Source organism: Anguilla anguilla, chromosome 11 (assembly GCF_013347855.1).
Source record: "Anguilla anguilla isolate fAngAng1 chromosome 11, fAngAng1.pri, whole genome shotgun sequence".
Taxonomy (NCBI): domain Eukaryota; kingdom Metazoa; phylum Chordata; class Actinopteri; order Anguilliformes; family Anguillidae; genus Anguilla; species Anguilla anguilla.
Window position 1 is genome coordinate 31,630,200 of NC_049211.1, and position 18,460 is coordinate 31,648,659.

Consider the following 18,460-nt stretch of genomic DNA (forward strand, 5'->3'; position numbering starts at 1 on the left):
CAACAAACTACAGTGACATGACTACGCCTCCACAAACAATTTTACATGCTGGAATGCAAACCCCCCCCCCCCCTCGGCTGGCAACTAGATTACAAGGTAGTTGTCATGGAGAAGACGAGATCATGGACACAAATATACATAGAGATGCACATACACAAACACACACATCTACACACACAAAATGGACATATACACATGCAAGCGTGCACACACACCCCCACACAAACACACACAGAAAATTGACAAACATACTTGCAAGCGCACACACACAAAAGAACAAACAGACATACAAGCACACACAAAGAAATGGACGAACACAAATATAAGCACACAGCACACATGCACAAGCACACAAGCACATACACACACATACATACACACAGATGAACAAACACACACATATAGTAGACATGCTCACTCTCCCAAACCTGCATCACATGAGCTGTTTCTCTTTTTGCCTCTTGTGACATTTACTTGATATGCTAATTGTTGGGGTACTGTTAAAGTGATCTAACACACACACACACACGCACACACACCTTCCTACAGCAGAGATTTGAGCTGAGCTGAACTGAAAAGCAATAATTAAGTGGTGATAAAGTTCTAGAGTGTGGGATGTTGTGACGTACTATTAAATGCTTTCTGTAAATGCTCTCAAATGACAGAGGAATAAGTGATTTTTTAAATAAATCAGAATGCTTCTACATGTCTAACAGCTTTGGCTCTTGTCAAAGGTTTCTATAAAATCCTTGTGGTAGCAGAAGAATTTGGATGAAAACGTAATGCCGAGACCACACAGTTCATCACAGTAAAACAGGCCATTACAAAATGTTTGAGCTGGGTTCCCAAATCTTTATCTGAGAAGAGGCCCTGTGGGTGCAGGTTTTGTTGCCAATCGCAACACCAGATTCAAGTAATGAACCAATCATGACTTTGATTAGTCGATTCAGGTGCCTCATGTCTGAATTCAGATAAAATTGGGGAGCCCTGTGTAAAGTGTTGTTCTCATGATGGATTTCACCCTGACTTCGATTTCCTTCCTTTGGCTGGTGACTCATAGCTTATAGATAATTTGTGTGAAAAATTCTCGAACCATTTGCTTGCGGGTGGAATACTTAATCATGGCACTTTATTATTCACGCCTGGCAACGGAAGTGTCTCTGTTGCTATGCTTTGGCATCTGTTGCTCCTACCATCTACTTCACAGAGAACATTAGTGAATGCTGACGTTCACACAGCCATGCTAAGCACTGGTGGTTCATGCAGTAAGTACTCACTATGCACTAACATGTACAGTGCACACACACAAGCACACATATATTAGGTATATGTTCTGAAATGTATATGTATACTTTATGTTATGTGGATTCTGTATGATCTGTGTGTGTGTGTGTGTGTGTGTGCATGTGTGTTTTACAGAAACAGCTTTGGGCCCAGTTCAAGTCTATATCAGGCTTCTCGGTATCAAAAATTCCAGACTGGCCACTGAGCCAGAACAGGCCATGGAGAGTTAAGGATTTTGTGCAAATACTAGTGGGAAGGGATCTCTGCTATTTAAATCCAGAAGACAATTTTACGTACAGCAATGTAATAAAAGATGACAAATTCAGAATAAATGCTAATTCTGAGATCTGACAAAGACTAGTTCCCTTTGAATGGGATTAACGGATGAGCGATCCACTGACAGCAGTTTGAGCATTAAGCTTCCAGGAAATCGAACAAAAATTCACCAATGCATGTTTTTGTATTCTTTTCTGTACTGGGGACAATGCGCAAGCAGTAGCTTTTCAATGAAATAAGGCGTGTGTGAACATTGGCCAGAGCAGGAACCAGGAATGGATTAGGCCATCTGGTATGCATTTGCAGGTGATTACTGAAAACAGGAGAACCTGTTCTCACGTATTTTCCTGTTTGTTCCATCACTAACCTAGACAGTGAGCCAGACTGGGACAGAGCCCAGAAAACCATCTCTGTCCCTGACAAACATCTTCACTCTCTTGCAATTATCTGCTGCAAATCACCACTTTGCAGAAGAAAGGTGAAATGTGGCATCCCCTTAGCCGGCAGACTGCGCAGACCCTGGACATCCTGTGTTGACGACTGCAGCTCGTTATATCACTGGCTCTGAAACTACTTGTGTAACTGTGAAATGTCAAAGCAGTGACGTCAAACTCAAATCCTGCAGAGCCGCAATGTGTAGCGTTTTTTGTGGTTTCCTTTTCAAACAGCAAAAAATTTTGGCTTTATGTAACATCTTTAGCCAAACAGTAGCTTAAATTACTCAATAAGGTGCTGAAACAAAATCCAGATACTGTGGCCCAGCATGGCTTTTTACGTTTGAGGTCCCTGAGTTAAATAACATATTGACATACTGTAATGAAAACCTGTTTCATATTCTATACTCTCTCTACCTAAAGCAGTGTGCTTGGCTGCAAATAGAGCTCTAACCAGCAAATAGCAACTTGCTGACTAACACGTCAGTGCAAAGCCATGCCAGAAACACTCGTAGCTTTGCGCCTATATTTTTAGCTAAAAGACAGCAGTGAATTCTGGAGTGCAAGTGAATAATGTGTTCAAAAGGTCCCAGATGAGCAAAAAATGACGGTTCTATGGTATGCCAATAGTAATTTTTCCAATTCCCATATAGTGGTCATAGTTCATGACTTCTTGTTTGAAAAGAGTGTGACAGATTTGGGTTATGAGAAATGCATGATGGGTAGGGAGGCTGGATGGTGGGTGAGGGCCTAGCTGGTGATTAAATACTGTAGCTGAGGCGGTAACATCATTTCAAGGGATCTCTCAACCCAGTTTCTGCTCAGTGTCTTTCATTACGAGTAAAGCAGTCACTCCTGAACCCAGCAGGATACGGGCAGTCAGAATTCAGTGCTGTAATTGTGCCCAAATGGAAACCGCTGAGGGAAAGAGAGTCACACGAGCAGGCTCGATACGTGCCTCAATAGCTCAGAAATGGGCCTTTATTTGCCTGCACAGCTTGTAAGTGCATACCTGTATAGATACACCTAACTTACTACTATATGGTACTACCAGACATGGCAAAGTAACATTTTTTTGGAAAGGCACGTTTTAATCATGCATTACCTGCTTGCCATCAATTACCTTTTCCGGTGCTCTTGTGTGCCTGCTGCTAACATGACAGCGATGCTGAGTGAAGGTTAGCTTGTCCCCGAAGCTGAGATTATCAGACCCCCACTTCGCCTGCCAAGCTCAAGCAGGGAGGGAAATTAGTCCTGTCCTTCAGCGTAGCACTTCACAAGCATGTGCACAAACACGTGAACGCATTCAAGGCCAAAGACAATTAGCTTTACGCTAACGTGAACTTCGGCTCTCTGCGAGGGGGATGATGGGAAGGTGAAAACACCTGCGATTTGAAAGCGTGCGACGCAGGGTAAGACAGAAAAATACAGGAAGTGCTACATTTCACAGATTTGTCTATATTGCACTCTCTTTTTTTCCGCATTAAACGGCTTTTGTTTCTGAAATGTATTGAGCACGGGCTAAATAAACGAAAAATTCCACATATTTAGACCTGTTGGAAACTTCCAGGTGCCATACATACTGGAAGGGGGACCACTGTGCAGACATTCTTATGGGGATAAGCAAGGTCCTTTCCTATTAGTGCATTTTCAATCAATATTTGAATGTAAACCACAATCAGCAGATCACAACTTGGCAAAAATGTGTGATTTTTAACTCTGCTTTCACAGATTTTCACAGCATTCAACATCTCTTCCCACCAATTTACATATAGATGTCTATAGATGTACTTGTTACCTGTGAGAATTTGAGGCTTGTTTCACGACAGGATCAGAATAAGCAACATCCAAAGGCCTCACATTCAAAGGTAGGTCAGTATGATGTAAATTATGCAAAAATATTTCAACTTAATGATACGCAAAAACTTAAACAGTTCTACCTTAATGGATCAGGAGTCGGACTGGGCACAAAGGATAATCCTTTGTTCAAGATGGACTTCTCGTGAGTCGTTAAATCATGCACAGTGAAATTGAAGATCAGCTGGTTGTCCTTTTTTCGCTCCCCCATGTTTAACAGCTTGTTCTTTTATCCTGATTCTATTCTCTCTCGCTTACTTTTTCCCCCCTGTGCGATGGTGGATGGCGTTGTCAAGCCCACATAGTTACCTTCTCCTGTCCTAAAAAATCTGACTCCGAATCAATGGAAATTCGGAAGTACTGGATCCAAGTCTATATGTCAGCCCATGAGAATGTAATTGTTTAAGATTTTGGGTATTTGTCTTCAGACAGGGGTCCCTCTTTATAATCCAAGGTATCCCTCTTAATTGTCTTTATTTTGACCCCATGGAGCTCATGTAGATATTTATCTAAAGAAGATCTGATTTAAGATAATCCTCAATCGTCTTAAAATCAATTTTGGTTACCAGTTCTTTTGATTAATGTTCTGTGAATGAAGAACTCAGTCTTACATGTTATCAGTAGTGGTTGTGTACATGTTATCTGTAGTGTTTTTTTTTTTTGTTTGTTTTTTTTTGCTTTTTTAATCTGCACATACTGCTCTCAATTTTATTTCTAGGTATATATGCACAATTGCATGTATATGCATTGATCTTATATGTGATCTTTGGTACCTAATTGCTTTATGGAATAATTAATTGATAATAGCCTTTAATTGAATTTGTTGTCATTGCATTACTCATGTAACTGATTTACATACATGTATGCAATGCTCTTGTAGAAGATAAAGCTTGTATTTGTAGACCCTTTTTTTGGTTTTTGGCACTGGCCGAAACATTTGCAGCTCTATTTATTTGTTTATTTTTGTAAATATGCATTTCGGCACTTTTATTTTGCACTATATGCTTGATTAAAATGAAGTTATTTTTTGCTAGCTCAGCTTTTTAAACCTTTTTCTAACGGACTTATGCTGATTTTCAGTGGTATGCAAGTTTCCTATTTGACGCTCTGATACAATTGAGTTTGATGACAGAGGGTATTTTTGAGAAAAACTAAAAAATACATGGCAGATCGCATATTTTCATGACAACCGTAATTGGTCAAAACATGTAAGAAATACATAGATACAAGGTGGGCCCGCAGCAGTGGGATCAGTGGCCAAAATTCACTGGGGGGAGCTGGGGGCATGCATATAAATTATTTATTTATTTATTTTTATTTTTAATCCATCGCTAAAGATATATGAGCTGCTTGAACAGTGAAGAGAGGAGAGTTTCTTTAGCATAACTAGAATCACGTACTGCTACTAAATAGCAGCTGTGACAGTGGGGCTTAACATTATACAGGATCAGCCAGGAGCAACACGAGAGTTCACAGCTGATGACGATATTATATCTGAACGACAGAGGATCTCAGAAGATGGTTGACAACTAAGTGCGTGTTGTGGCTCACTCCAATGACATGGGTAAGATCTCTGTGATGAGACAACCTAAGGCAGGGTTGTTTTTCAAGGCTTATCGCATTAACAAAAAACAAGAAGTTTATGCTTGGCCCCAAGGCTTGTGACTTAAAAATGTTGCCAGGAACTGGCGCTGCTCTGTATGTTCTTATGTATTTATTTTTTAGACTGAAGGAAATATGAACCGGAAAATGCATTCCCCCAACAAATTCACCCCCTGAACATTGTCTTCCGGTGTTTTCCATCCCAATGAAAGCACTGGTCCCCAGACCCTATATTTCAAACATATCTCAGAGTAGAAGTGCTGAGCTAGAATCAGTTTTGCCTTTTAGACAGGATAAATGGACAAGACAGGATAAATCTGATCCTAGATCGGCACTCCTACAGAGATGCTTTATAAATATGGGATTAGGACTGAGTTTATGAACCACTGTCATCAGGGACATTCGGAGCTCTACTAGTTCTCCTGACAGGAAGTGTACAGATGGTCACCCCAGTCTGTGCCTCAAACACACTGCACACTGCATACATCACCATCCCTGAACCCTTCAAATTGAATAATTCATTTTGCTTTCATTACTTTGGCCTTATTATTTTACACAAGCTCTAGTTTTATGGCTAAAAAACTTTTACAAAGTTAATACACAATTATTTGACAGGCCTTAGGCTGGATCCCATGCTGGCTTTCCAAAAGATGCAGCATAACACATAGAACAATAATAACCTTACTACAGCTGACAACTGCTACTGTCTTGCATACTTCATGCTGAAATGCCATAAATAATATATGTGATTTAATTTAAAAATACTGAAATTATTGACTAAGAAGTGTCAGGTAGGCCACGGTACACAAGAAAGCACCATTGTTTTTTGTTTTATTATGCCACTTCCTTGGAAAGTTGCACCCAGCTTAATTGACCTAGCAAGCACTTATAGAGGGAGAGGGGTATTTACAGTTGTCAATGGAAGGAGTAAGCCATTTACATTTAACACTCACTTTATATCAGTGAAGGTACGAAGAAAGAATGTATATTCTATACTGAGGAACTTTAAAATATGTAATTGCCACTATGTTCATTCTTTGACTGGTTCATAACACTGAAGTCGATATCTCTGCGGTTTGATAGGACAAATTACGATGTTTACAAATGAATACCATGGAAGCACTTCCATGTAGATAACTGGCTTCCGGTTTGATATCATCAGTAGCTGTATCAATGGGCTATATACCTTACAGAACTGTATAAGAACTAGAAAGGAAACGTGCTCACATGGTTCCATTCAACTCAAGATGGCTGCCACAGCCCAGAAATAGTTTTACTGATGTGCTCTGCTGCCCTGCATTTCCCGAGAGTGTCGTACAAATTCATTAAACTCGCTCCAGTATGAATTAGGCATCAAAAGCTCACACTAAAAAAATTTCCTGGATCAAAAATATTTCTAGGCTGAACTGATAACAGCAAAACATGACAAAAAGTAAATAATCAGATTGCGTTGATTAGGCGCACTGATCTCTGATTAGTTAAGAACAAACCAATGAGATTTGCAACAGGGTCACGCAACGAGTGTAGTAGCATCATAGCTTCATCATGTGATGAGGCCTAGCCCTATTGTAGCTTCAGTTTCAGTTTCCAAACCACCAAGCTACATAAGTTACCTTTTCAACAACCTGCAGCTAAATAGCTACTAAATGTTAGTTGACAGATTTGATAATGTGTTGTTATCTTGTGCATAAAAATAAAATGGTTTTTGATGCTTTTATGTGTGTAATATTTCTGGGGACAGATTTCACATCTTAAGTCAATTTTTGTTGAACTATGTAGCACAACGATGAAAAATATTGTATCGATATCAGCTTATTCATTTCATGAGAGTACAGCATCTAGCCTGTTGTCTAAATAGGTTAAGCCTGCTTTGTTCACCAATGTAATGGTGAGGCATGTAGCTTAAACGTGAAACGCCTAAACAGCTCGTTAACTAAGCAAGTTAACCAATAGCTAACTAAACAATATTTCTGTCACTGTTCGATTTCTCTGGCTTTGCGACGGCACATAGAAAAGTCTTGGCCTGTTTCTGCAATTTCAATTGAAAAAGCTACAGTCTGTGGGTTTCGCTCTACCAGGAATACGTGTGTGTCAGTCAAAATGGCTTCAATTTCACAACCACCGCATAGGCTACGACTTTACCATCGACAACTCAGCAGTTTCATTCATAGCGCTTTCTGCATGGATGATCAGGTGCCCATGGACTGCATGCCACAGCATGTCTTCCTCCGACTCAGCTCCATGAAAGCATGGCTGTGTGCTTTGGCGTGAAAAGAAACAGGCTGGAGACACCACGTGTTTCAGAGGAGAATCGCAGATGTCTTCACTCTCCCAGACTGGCAGCTCATCTCCTCGAGGAATATCATTTGGGGAAAGGCTTAATTTCCATGATAACCAGATCAGGACTGAGCACTTAATCAATCCACTCTAGAGACCACAAAAGCCACCAAGTTAATGTGATTTACATGTGCGTATGGAACTGGCAGGGCTGTTGAGCATTGTGTGGAAACTTGCCTCTGCGGGCAGAGCTGCGGGCAGAGCAGACCACAAATAAATGTCTGATTAAGAAATTCTTTGGAAATTTTATTTTATTTTTTTCATCTGCATCACTCCTTGGATGTCATGTTTAGAAATTCTGTACATTTTTAGAGAACCAATGTAGTCTTTCATGCACTTTCAATCATGAAAGCACAGTGAAAAGGGTAATTATCGAATCAGTCAGGAAAGGAACATAAAAGAAAGATAGAGAGGGGATGGGGAGGGTCTTGTTTTAGTCTGCTATTCCTTTTTGGCAACATTACATTTCTTACAGTATGTCTTCCAGTATGTAGGCACAGATGACAAAAGACCAGCTACCTTCTGGTCTTTTTTCATCACAAAATATGAATAAAATAATGGACAACTGTAGCCAGTTCAAGTTTGAAGAAAGAAGGTGAGTGAAAGAGAGAGACCGACTCTTAACATCAAAGTCAAATCATTCCAGTAAAGGGTAAACGCGTGGTTTGCACATCCAGCAAAACACACAAAATCAGACATGGCCACAAAGACACCCCTCACCCCCTCATGGTAATCTCACATTCCTCCTCATCAGCCATGTGATATACACCCCCAATGCGCCATGTTCTGCAAAGAGAGAAATGGAGAGAGAGTGTAGCTTAATTACACCCCCAGTATCAGAAGTGGAGTGGCTTGGCAGTGCTCCCTCTCCCTCCCACTCTTTCGTTCCCTGCCTCCGCTGCTGTCCCAGTTTCTGCAGGCAACAGAGATTTAGGTCCTTTATACTCATACATGGGTTTAAACCCTTGAAGTCCAATTGCCGTGAAATTAGACACATGCACCTTACAATGACATTGTCCTAAATTATTGCTTTTATCTGTCATTGATTCAGGGTACAGCGATATAACATGTATACCATTGTAAAGCTTAGACCCTTCACACTTTGATACAAAAAACACTGTCTTGATTGGTAAAGCTAGCGATTACAAAAGAAATGGCTAGCCTGTCCCCTTCTCCAAAGGAGGGTTGAAATAGACACCCCAGGTTGATGTAAATTGTATTTTATAATCCAATAACTGTCCACAACAAGTCAAAGAACTGCTAATACTACAGTGATGGTTTTTACATTGCCAAAATCCCCCTCCAAGCCATAAGCTATCAATTCATTCTTTGTACATAGGCTAGGAAAAGTCATTATTTCATTTTGCGTTATTTCCATTGAGCTGAAAGAATTTTCAGGAGCACCTGAAAACGAGCATTTCTATATTCATGAATGTAATTTTCAAACTTGAAAAGTGCCATTTTTCTAAGAAAGCAACTTCATACCTTACAGTGAAATATATTTGTCACTTTCCAGTGCCAAGCAAATTACCTGAAAGCAAGAAACTTCTAAATACTAACTAAATACTAAACTATTTTTGTATTTCTTTGTTGTTTTTCTGAACAAATATGCCCTGTATGTTTACTGAATGAGATTCCCATAGGATCAGAGGATTTAGTCATTTTGGTGCAAATGTGCTCTTTATTTCAAGCTTTAAACCATGTCACACGTCTGACTCTCAAACTCCAGTCCTGGAGGGCTACTTTGTCTGCTGATTTATGGTGTTCTTTAGCAATTAAGGGGTCAATTTAAATCACTGGCCGAGGGCATAGAAGCAGCATTTGACTAAATAATATATCTGACAGCATCTAAGTTTGTTCTAAAAGGGGATTAAAGTAGTGTTTCATCTAAGAACAACAACCCCTCAGGTTCAAGGTACAATCTCCTAAGAAATATGAATGCACTCTTATCACCACAGCAACAGCTTCTGTTTAAACCCACATTTTTTCACCAAACACAGCTTTGCCACCTCAAAATTAATTAATTCATTAACTGAGTAACATTTATCAAACATGTCAATATTTATTTATGACTTTGTCAGCATAGTTTCTACTCATAGCCAAAACCTACACATGAAAAACTCACTTTTTGTATGTCACACTGGATAAGAACATCTGCTGAATGGCCCAATGCAAATGATTACTTGTTTGAAAACCTTCCCTTTTTTCTCCATAGCCTGTTTTTCTCAGAATTATCCCACCAACAAGAATAAATAATTTTCCCAAATGCTGATATTAGATTGGTGAAAAGACAGAAATGAACAGTTGAAAAACATGCCTCTCTTCTCTAAGTTCTTTTAACTGTGAACTAAAAATAAGAGCGAGGTCCTTCAAAGATGGCTTCGTCTGCATTGACTACTGAAAGGGAGACATATATTTAAATGAAATGCTTCGTGTTTTATATGTTCATAACCGCAAGATGGAGCTCAATGAAATGAACACATTCAAGATGTTATTCTTGTTAAAAAGCCAGAGGTATAGTCTCATACTGACATCTGTATCTCCTTAAATGGCTAATTGGCTGTATTCAGTTCTGTGGAGAGATAAGTCGGCAGTAAGTACTGTGGTCCGCTGTTTGGAACAGTAATGAGTCACACTGGAATTAAATAACTGCGGGAAAAAGAACTGAAGCCCAGTCAATTTAATTTCCATTGTTGTCAGCACAAAATTGAACATACTGTACATGCATCCATCCATTCTCAGTCTAACCCACTTATTCCTTTCCTGGTCAGAGTTGTGGGGGGCTCGAGTCTATCCTAGCATGCATTGGGGAAAAGGCAGGAATGTACCCTGGACAGGTTTCCAATCCATCACAGGGTGCACACACCATTCACTCACACACGCATACAGGCAATTCAGAGTCTCCATTTAGCTAACCTGCATGTCTTTGGACTGTGGAAGGAAACCAGAGTACCCGGAGAAAATCCACACAGACAATTTCTGTAGAGCAACACTTATATTAATACAAGAAGCATCATCTGGGTTAAAATTTTGACAGAATTTACATAAGGTGAAAGCAGACAGTAAACCCCTATTTACACTCATATTAAATAATATTTAGTGCCAATATTATTCATACGTGTTTCACAATTCACGCCTGTTTTTTGGCCCACAAAACATAATTCATATGTGTTTTATGCACTGGAGAACTACAAATCCTGTTTATCAGATCGCAAGCTACAAATTACAAACTACAAAACTCAAGCTGTGGACATAGAAAAATACAAATAATTCTGGCACAATTCTTCCATGTACGATAGGGAAACAAGCCACACGTGTATGCACCAATCAAAATGAAGGTATATACAGCCAGTCAGTGGAAGAGTAGCTCATAACCACTCTGTGAGAGCAGCAAAGCATTAAATAATCCCAAAGAATAAGGTAACCACTTTTTTCTGCACTTTCATCTTACCTTTACACAATCGCTAGCTACTAGCGATACTAAATCAAGTTTATTTGTGTAACACATTTAGCAAAACCTTTGTCACTATATACTTTACAGCAGTGGTCTCCAACCCTGGTCCTGGAGAGCTACAGGGTCTGCTGGTTTTCATAGTGACTCTGCACTTCATGAATCAATTAGAGTTGATTACACTGTTAACTCAACACACCTGGTGTCTTGGGTCTCAATTGGGTGCTGATTTTAAGGTGAAAACAAAAACCAGCAGACCCTGTAGCTCTCCAGGACCAGGGTTGGAGACCACTGCTTTACAGTATACCTGGCCTAGCCCTCACAAAAGTACACCTTGAGTGACAGGGGAAAGGAAAAACGCCCTATATGGGGAAGGACAAAACCTTAGGAGGAATCAAACTTAAGAGAGGAAGCACATCCTTTGGCCGGCTCAGCGTGTGAGTTCATAGTGAACAACAGGCCCGATCAGACAGTTAACACTCCATTTAATTTGGTTGCTAGACTGATGAAGGGGTGCAGGACTGGTTGAGTGCAGGTTCAGTAGATTGTGGTCCAGGGGCAATATGCAGGCTGGAACAGAGGGGGCTGCAGAATGCTTGGGACCCAGGGCAGGTGCCCCACCGGTGAGGGAGGGGGACAAGGGCAAAAACGGGCAATTAGGGGGAGACCGATGGGAAGCAAGCAGGGGCACAGATGGGACATTTGGCAACAGGTGTCCCCGTAAGCTGTCCCCGTCATGCATTGCCATACGCTGTCAGTTCAACAGCAGATCATTTGCATAGCTGATTAATGCATAAAATCTAAAATAGTAACCAAATGAAAGAAAGCATACATCTCATTTGCAGACTCAAATGTTTAAGATTATACAGTCACATTTTTATGAAATTGCGTTCCCCGCAATTGTTGCTGCTGTTCAAGTGTGGCCCAGACATGCATTGCTTTTCACTGTCAGTTCACCACCAGCTCATTTGCATAGCTGATTACGGCAAAAAAATTTGAATTGTTACCAAAAGAAAGGGTAATCTGTAGACCCAGTCACTTCTGTGAAATCACATTCCCAGCAGTTGTTGCTGCTACTGATTTAGGTACTGGTACCGTTTAAAAGTATCATTTAAACACCGGTGTTGTCAAAAACGATACAATAGATAATCCTTAATTAATGCTATAGAACAGAGGCAATACATTTTTCATTAGATATTACCGAAATCTCTGATATTACTCACCTACGTGTCCGCCATTCTATCGGCTTGCATCCAGTTTCCTGCTCCCTATCGCTTTGCTGCTCTCACTGATTGGTTATGAGCAACTGTTTCCCAGATTGGCTGTGAATACCTTCATTTTGATTGGTGCATAAATGTGTAGTCTTTTTGTCATACATGGAAAAACAGTTCCAAAAGGATCTGTATTTTTGTGTGTCCACAGCTTGAGATTTGTAGTTTGAAAAACAGGATTTGTAGTTTTGCGATGCCAGTTCCACAACCATTATACCATATTGCCGGCTACAGTGACTAGCCATCCCATTTTCAATGTCTTTTGGGACCAAAAATATCTCATGCAAGATTTCTAAATTCCTAAAATTGTTAGGTTATTCTCATTCCGTAGACTGCATATAAGCAAACAAATAGTCTAGTATTTGTCTAGTTCATAACTCTATGAGTAAAAGCAGTGGGGAAAAAAATAAGTGCTCTTTTTCTGGGGTGCCTGCAGGTTTCTATGTAATTGCATGCGCGTCTAGGGGGTGGGGTTTAGAAACGGACATTCTGGTCCAGACCTGTAAAATTAATTTCAAAACCGAACATTCCTCTCCAAAATCAGGCATCTGCTAACTCTACCCCCACCACTACACACATACACAACACAGCTTGTTTCATGAAATAGAACAAGTTGATATGATGTTAAATCTTCGCTTCTCTTTTAGATCAAACTCATGCAGCACTGCCTCACTGTCTATTTTGATGTCATGGTGGATGTTCAGTAAAGCAAGTCAATTAAATCATTTGTCAGTCATTGTACTCCATAAGTATTGAAGCATATCCACGCCAAAATTCAAATGAAAATGTAAATCCATTTTATATTCCATTTCATCTCACTCTCTACGACACAACTCTGTCATAATTTAAATGAAAATGAAAAACCACATTTGAAATAAGTTTCTTGTTGTAACCACATTATCTATGACAAAAATGAATTTGTAATTAATTTCATTTTCATGTTATTGTGGCACACGGGTGACGTAAATCAAAAGCAACGGCATTGCTTCCGTTTGCATTATCATTTTTTGGGTGCTCATGCAAAAACGCTGCCAAAATTGAAATAACAAATTCTATCCATCCTTTGCATTTTCATTTTCAATTAGAATTTTGGCAGGATATTTGTGTGACCGCACAAAATAATAAGCAATGCCACTGCATTTGATTTATGTCACCCTTGTACCACAAAAACATGAAATTGAAATGATAAATGGCCAACTGAATTATTTCATTTTTGTCATGGATAATGTGGTTATAATAATAAACTGCCTTTTCTATTTTAGATGTATATTATGGCAGGTTTTTGCCATAGAAGGCAAGAAAAATTGAATATAAGATAGACTTTGCATTTAAAGGTAGACTATGTTGGATTTTTTACTTCAAAATACTACAAAAGAACTATGCTAGCACATATCTATGATGCACTGGCAATCTATGTCTTTACTTAGTTTTGCCAAATTCATGCACCTTTTACCTGTATTTGTTATTCTAAAATGTGTTTGGGATGTTTCTGGGCGTGGCACTCTTTTCTGTGTGGAGGGGCAGGCATGGCAACAAGCAGACAGGATTTGTTCAAGAACTAGAGTCAACCTTGGAGTTGGCCTGTTTTCTGTTGGACCTGTATAAATAACTTTTAGCTTGCTAGTTACATTAGGCAGCTTGAGGCTCAAGGTTGAGTAGCTTGAATCAAATTTTGTTCTCTCGTCAGGATTTCCAAAGCGACACACAATAACTGCATACTGAAGGACTGTTGAAACAACTACAGAACACAGGTCAGATAAGGTAACTACAATTTGCATGAAATACCCATTATCCATAGCCATGAACATATACATATTATGTTGTATTTGAGAAAATAAAGAAGCTAATATTTGGATAGGATACAAATAATTTCATGAAAAAAACATTCACTTTACAAGTATGTTAGCTAACTATGATAGACCGATGACCTGCTAATGCTACTTATTCCACAAATGATTCTGTGTTTACATCCCAATTCTAACTAAAATACCGAACGAGGAAAAACGAAATAGCTGGACTACGGAGTAGCTATCATACGATGTTCCCACACACTACACTCAGTTTAAAGATCGTTATAACACTGCCCAATTACTGTTATCATCTATATGAAATCATAAATGTTGCTAAAATGCTATTTTAAATATCTCTGACCACCTCATCTCTTTGCTTGACATTTTGCGCTCGAGGGTGTGTTCTCAACGGAGGTGAGGGTGGGGTTGAGGATCTTACATAGTATACCTTTAATTTTTTAAATTGTAAGATACATTACATACATTAATATGAAAATGCAAACCAGACTTAGAATTATGTCATGGTTCTTGAGCACATCAAATGAAAATGCCACATGAAAATGCAACAGTGTAGTATAATGGGTAAAGAACTGGTCTTGTAACCTAAAGGTCACAGGTTCGATTCCTGGGTAGGACACTGCTGTTGTACCCTTGAATAATAATAATAATAATAATAATAAATAACTTTATTTGTATAGCAGTTCATACATGAAATACAGAATTGCTTCAGTAAATAATCAGCTGTATAAATGGAAGCAATGTAAAAGTTGTGCAAGTCCTGCTATATAAGAGTGTCTGCTAAATGCCTGTATTGCAATGAAAACAAAATGTAATTGCCAATTTGCAGTTTAACTTTAATTTTGGTGCAGATATGCTTCCATATGTAAGTAGGCTTATATCTTCAAAGGATGCAAACTATGGTACATTCCGCAGAGGCAGTAGTTTTGGAGGAAAACTTGCCAACACTGCTGATGAACCCCTCTAACTTACTCCTTTTGTAGACAAATTGCTGTCATCAGCAAGCTATGTAGTCTTACAAATACATCTGCTTGTAAATGCCTTCTGTTTTAAAACACAAATAAGCTGGTTTGCAACAGAACAAGAAGAAGAATACTTTCTGGTTAAGAATCTGACCTAATGTTATAGCGTAATTCAGACAAAATAGTTATGACCTATCTCATGTTTTAGCCTGGAATGATGTTGGGTTTGACTGGCTAGCATTGTCATGTAACACACGTAGATGCTACGAGTGAATGGCAAGGTTAACCTAATCAAGGCAACACATAAACCAGAAGCCACACAGTTTCTTAAACAGGAGGCAAAAAGCATGAATTTGTATGACTACTGTACATGGCTTGCCGACAACACAGCATAAGCTAAAAGACAAAGACTGCGTAAACCAAAGGTGTAAATTTACCAGAGAACAACATCTAACTAATTCTCCAGGCACAGACTTTCACAGGCATGCATAGGAACAACCAGAGTGTGTTGCCAAACAGTGTGTCAGTCTTATAACACATCAGAATAAGACAACAGCATTATCCAAATGACTACATATTTTCAGAGGATAGAGGGTTCTCTACAGGACTGACACAACTCGCTCCTCAACAGACCTGACTCTTCATTTGGACACACAAGCATCAGGTTCTTCATCTATTCTGCCTACCACACAAATCATCCACCCACTCTATCATTTACCCTCAACATTTTCAACTGAGACTCTTCATCACCCACTCATACTCCTAAACACTCAACTCTGACTCTTCATGATTCACGCATGTCCTTCATTGCTGTAAGACTCCCGAAGCTGATAGGAAAAGGGATGAGGCAAAATGTACATAGTCAGTGTTATTTATTACCACAGAAGTCAGTTCAGACAAAATATGTATGAATCCCATAAAGGGGCAGTCCCTCAGGGCATTTATATAATTCACTTGTATTTACATTAAGCACTAGCAAATCATTACTTGTTATGCTTCCTTAATAAGGTTAATAAGGTTAGTTTTATTACTTCTGAGAAAGCCTTGGCACAATTCCTTCACCACACCCAGGCCCCCTTTATCTCGATTATCTCGATAGTAGAGGCTGTGACTTTCAGAAGCATCCTAACAAAAAGCATCAAGGATTCAGAAAGAATGCATCCTTCCAGCTTTCCTGTGAATATATAAACAGGCTCAGATGGACAATAAAGATGGAGGGTAGTGTGTTGTACTGGCATAAGGCAAATGATGCTCCAGAGATGCTGGATAGATGGAAGCAACAAACTCGTTAGATGGTACAGCACTATTAGTATAGGAATTAAAATAATGCCGAACACTGAAGTAGTATGGAGAGAGGACTATGTGTTTCCTGTCAGTCCATTGTAATCAGGATGGCAGAAATGGCAGGTCCTCCTCCTGTTTCTTACACTAAAGCTCACGTCACCAGCTACCTGAGTGTGTTTAAATCACCTGCTCTGAAACTGTACTCTGTATTCAGTACACTCCCAATCTCACTGTCTCACACACATGCATACAGTAGATACAATTAGGCACACACACACCCATGCTAGTACTGGGTAGGACAGAACTGGTTAGGACAGAACAGTCTGAATTCTTAGAGCCACTTATTCACCAAGGTGCTGGAAACATTCCTTTGGGATTTTGGTCCATGCTGACTTGATAATATCACGTAGCTCCTGCAGATTTTTCAGCTTCACATTCGTGCTGCAAACCTCTCATTTCAACTCATTCCAAAGTTCCTCTGTTGGATTAAGATCTGGGGAGTGTGTACGCCATTCGAGCCAACTGAAGTTACTGTCTTGTTTGTGGAACCAGCTTGAGAAAATTCATGCTTTATGACATGATGCATTGTCCTCCTGGAAGTATCCATTTGAAAAATGGGAGACTGTGGTCATGAAGAGATGCAAATGGTCAGCGACCATGCTTTGGTGTGCTGTTGCATTCCGATTATAAAGAGGTATTATGGTATTAAGAGGCCGAATGTGTGCCAAGAAAACATTCCTCACACCAGTACACCACCAGCACCAGCCTGCTCAAGGCAAGAAGGATCTATGAATCCATGCTATTTAGGCCAAATTCTGACTCTACATTCAGCCTGTTGCAGCAGAATTGAGATTCATCAGGCCGGAAGACGTTTTTACAGTCGTCAATAGTCCAGCTTTGGTGATCACATGCCCACTGCAGCCTCATCTTCCTGTTCTTAGCTGACAGGAGTGGAACCTGGCATGGTCTTCTGTAGCTGCAGCCCATCTGCTTCGATGTGTTGTGCATTCAGAGCTGTATTTCTGCACACCTCTGTTGTAAACAGCTGTTATTTGAGCATTTGTGGCCTTTCTGTTAGCTTGAACAAGTCTGCCCGTTCTCCTCTGACCTCTCATTAACGATGTGTTTTCCCCACAGAACTGCTGCTCACTGGATGTTTTTTATTTTAATTTTTGTTGTTTACCGCATCATTCTCTGTAAACTCTAGAGACTGCAGTGCATGAATGTCCCAGAAGGGCAGCTGTGTTCAGATATGCTGGAACCACCACATCTAGTACCATCATACCACAGTCAATGTCGCTTAGATCATGCGTGATCTTGCCCATTCTAATGTTTTTTTGAACAACAACTAAACCTCTTCACCATGTCTGCATGCTTTATATATTGAGCTGTTATATATATCGAGCAGGTGCACCTAATAAAGAGGCCAGTGAGTATATGTATATTACACACACACACACACACACACATTTAGACATGTAAACACTGGCAGACCCATGCACACACACCCACTCATATAGACACATCACACACACATAGGCAAACACACCCATACAGACATGTAAATACAAGCAAACCCTTGCACGCACATCCAGTCATATAGACACACTATGCACACATGCACAGCAGCACACACACACACACACACACACACAGACTCACAAACACACCCATGTGACAATGTAAAATACAGGAAAACCCACACACACAAACACGCGCACACACAGACACGGCGCGCGCGCACAAGCACACACACCCAACGTGTCATGCGTCTTCTCTGAGGCAGTATGAAAACCACAGTGACAGCCACGCATTCCAACATTTCACAGCCCATGAGAAGGCAGCTTAGCTCCTGTTAGAAACTTTTTTTTTTTGTACAAATGCTGCAGAACAA

General features: G+C 39.8%; 1 protein-coding gene across 2 annotated transcripts in view; it reads right to left on the reverse strand.

The window, feature by feature from the left end:
* LOC118207898 (prickle-like protein 2) overlaps positions 1–18,460 on the reverse strand; it is a 51,450-nt gene that overhangs the window by 32,489 nt on the left and 501 nt on the right. Inside the window, exon 2 of one of the 2 annotated variants that reach the window (XM_035382077.1) lies at positions 8,511–8,576. The exons of the other annotated variant lie outside the window; for it this stretch is intronic. Within the exon in view, the coding sequence (XP_035237968.1) occupies positions 8,511–8,548 (38 nt within the window). The 5' untranslated portion in view covers positions 8,549–8,576. The remainder of the gene's footprint in view (positions 1–8,510; positions 8,577–18,460) is intronic. 2 annotated transcript variants of the gene reach the window in all.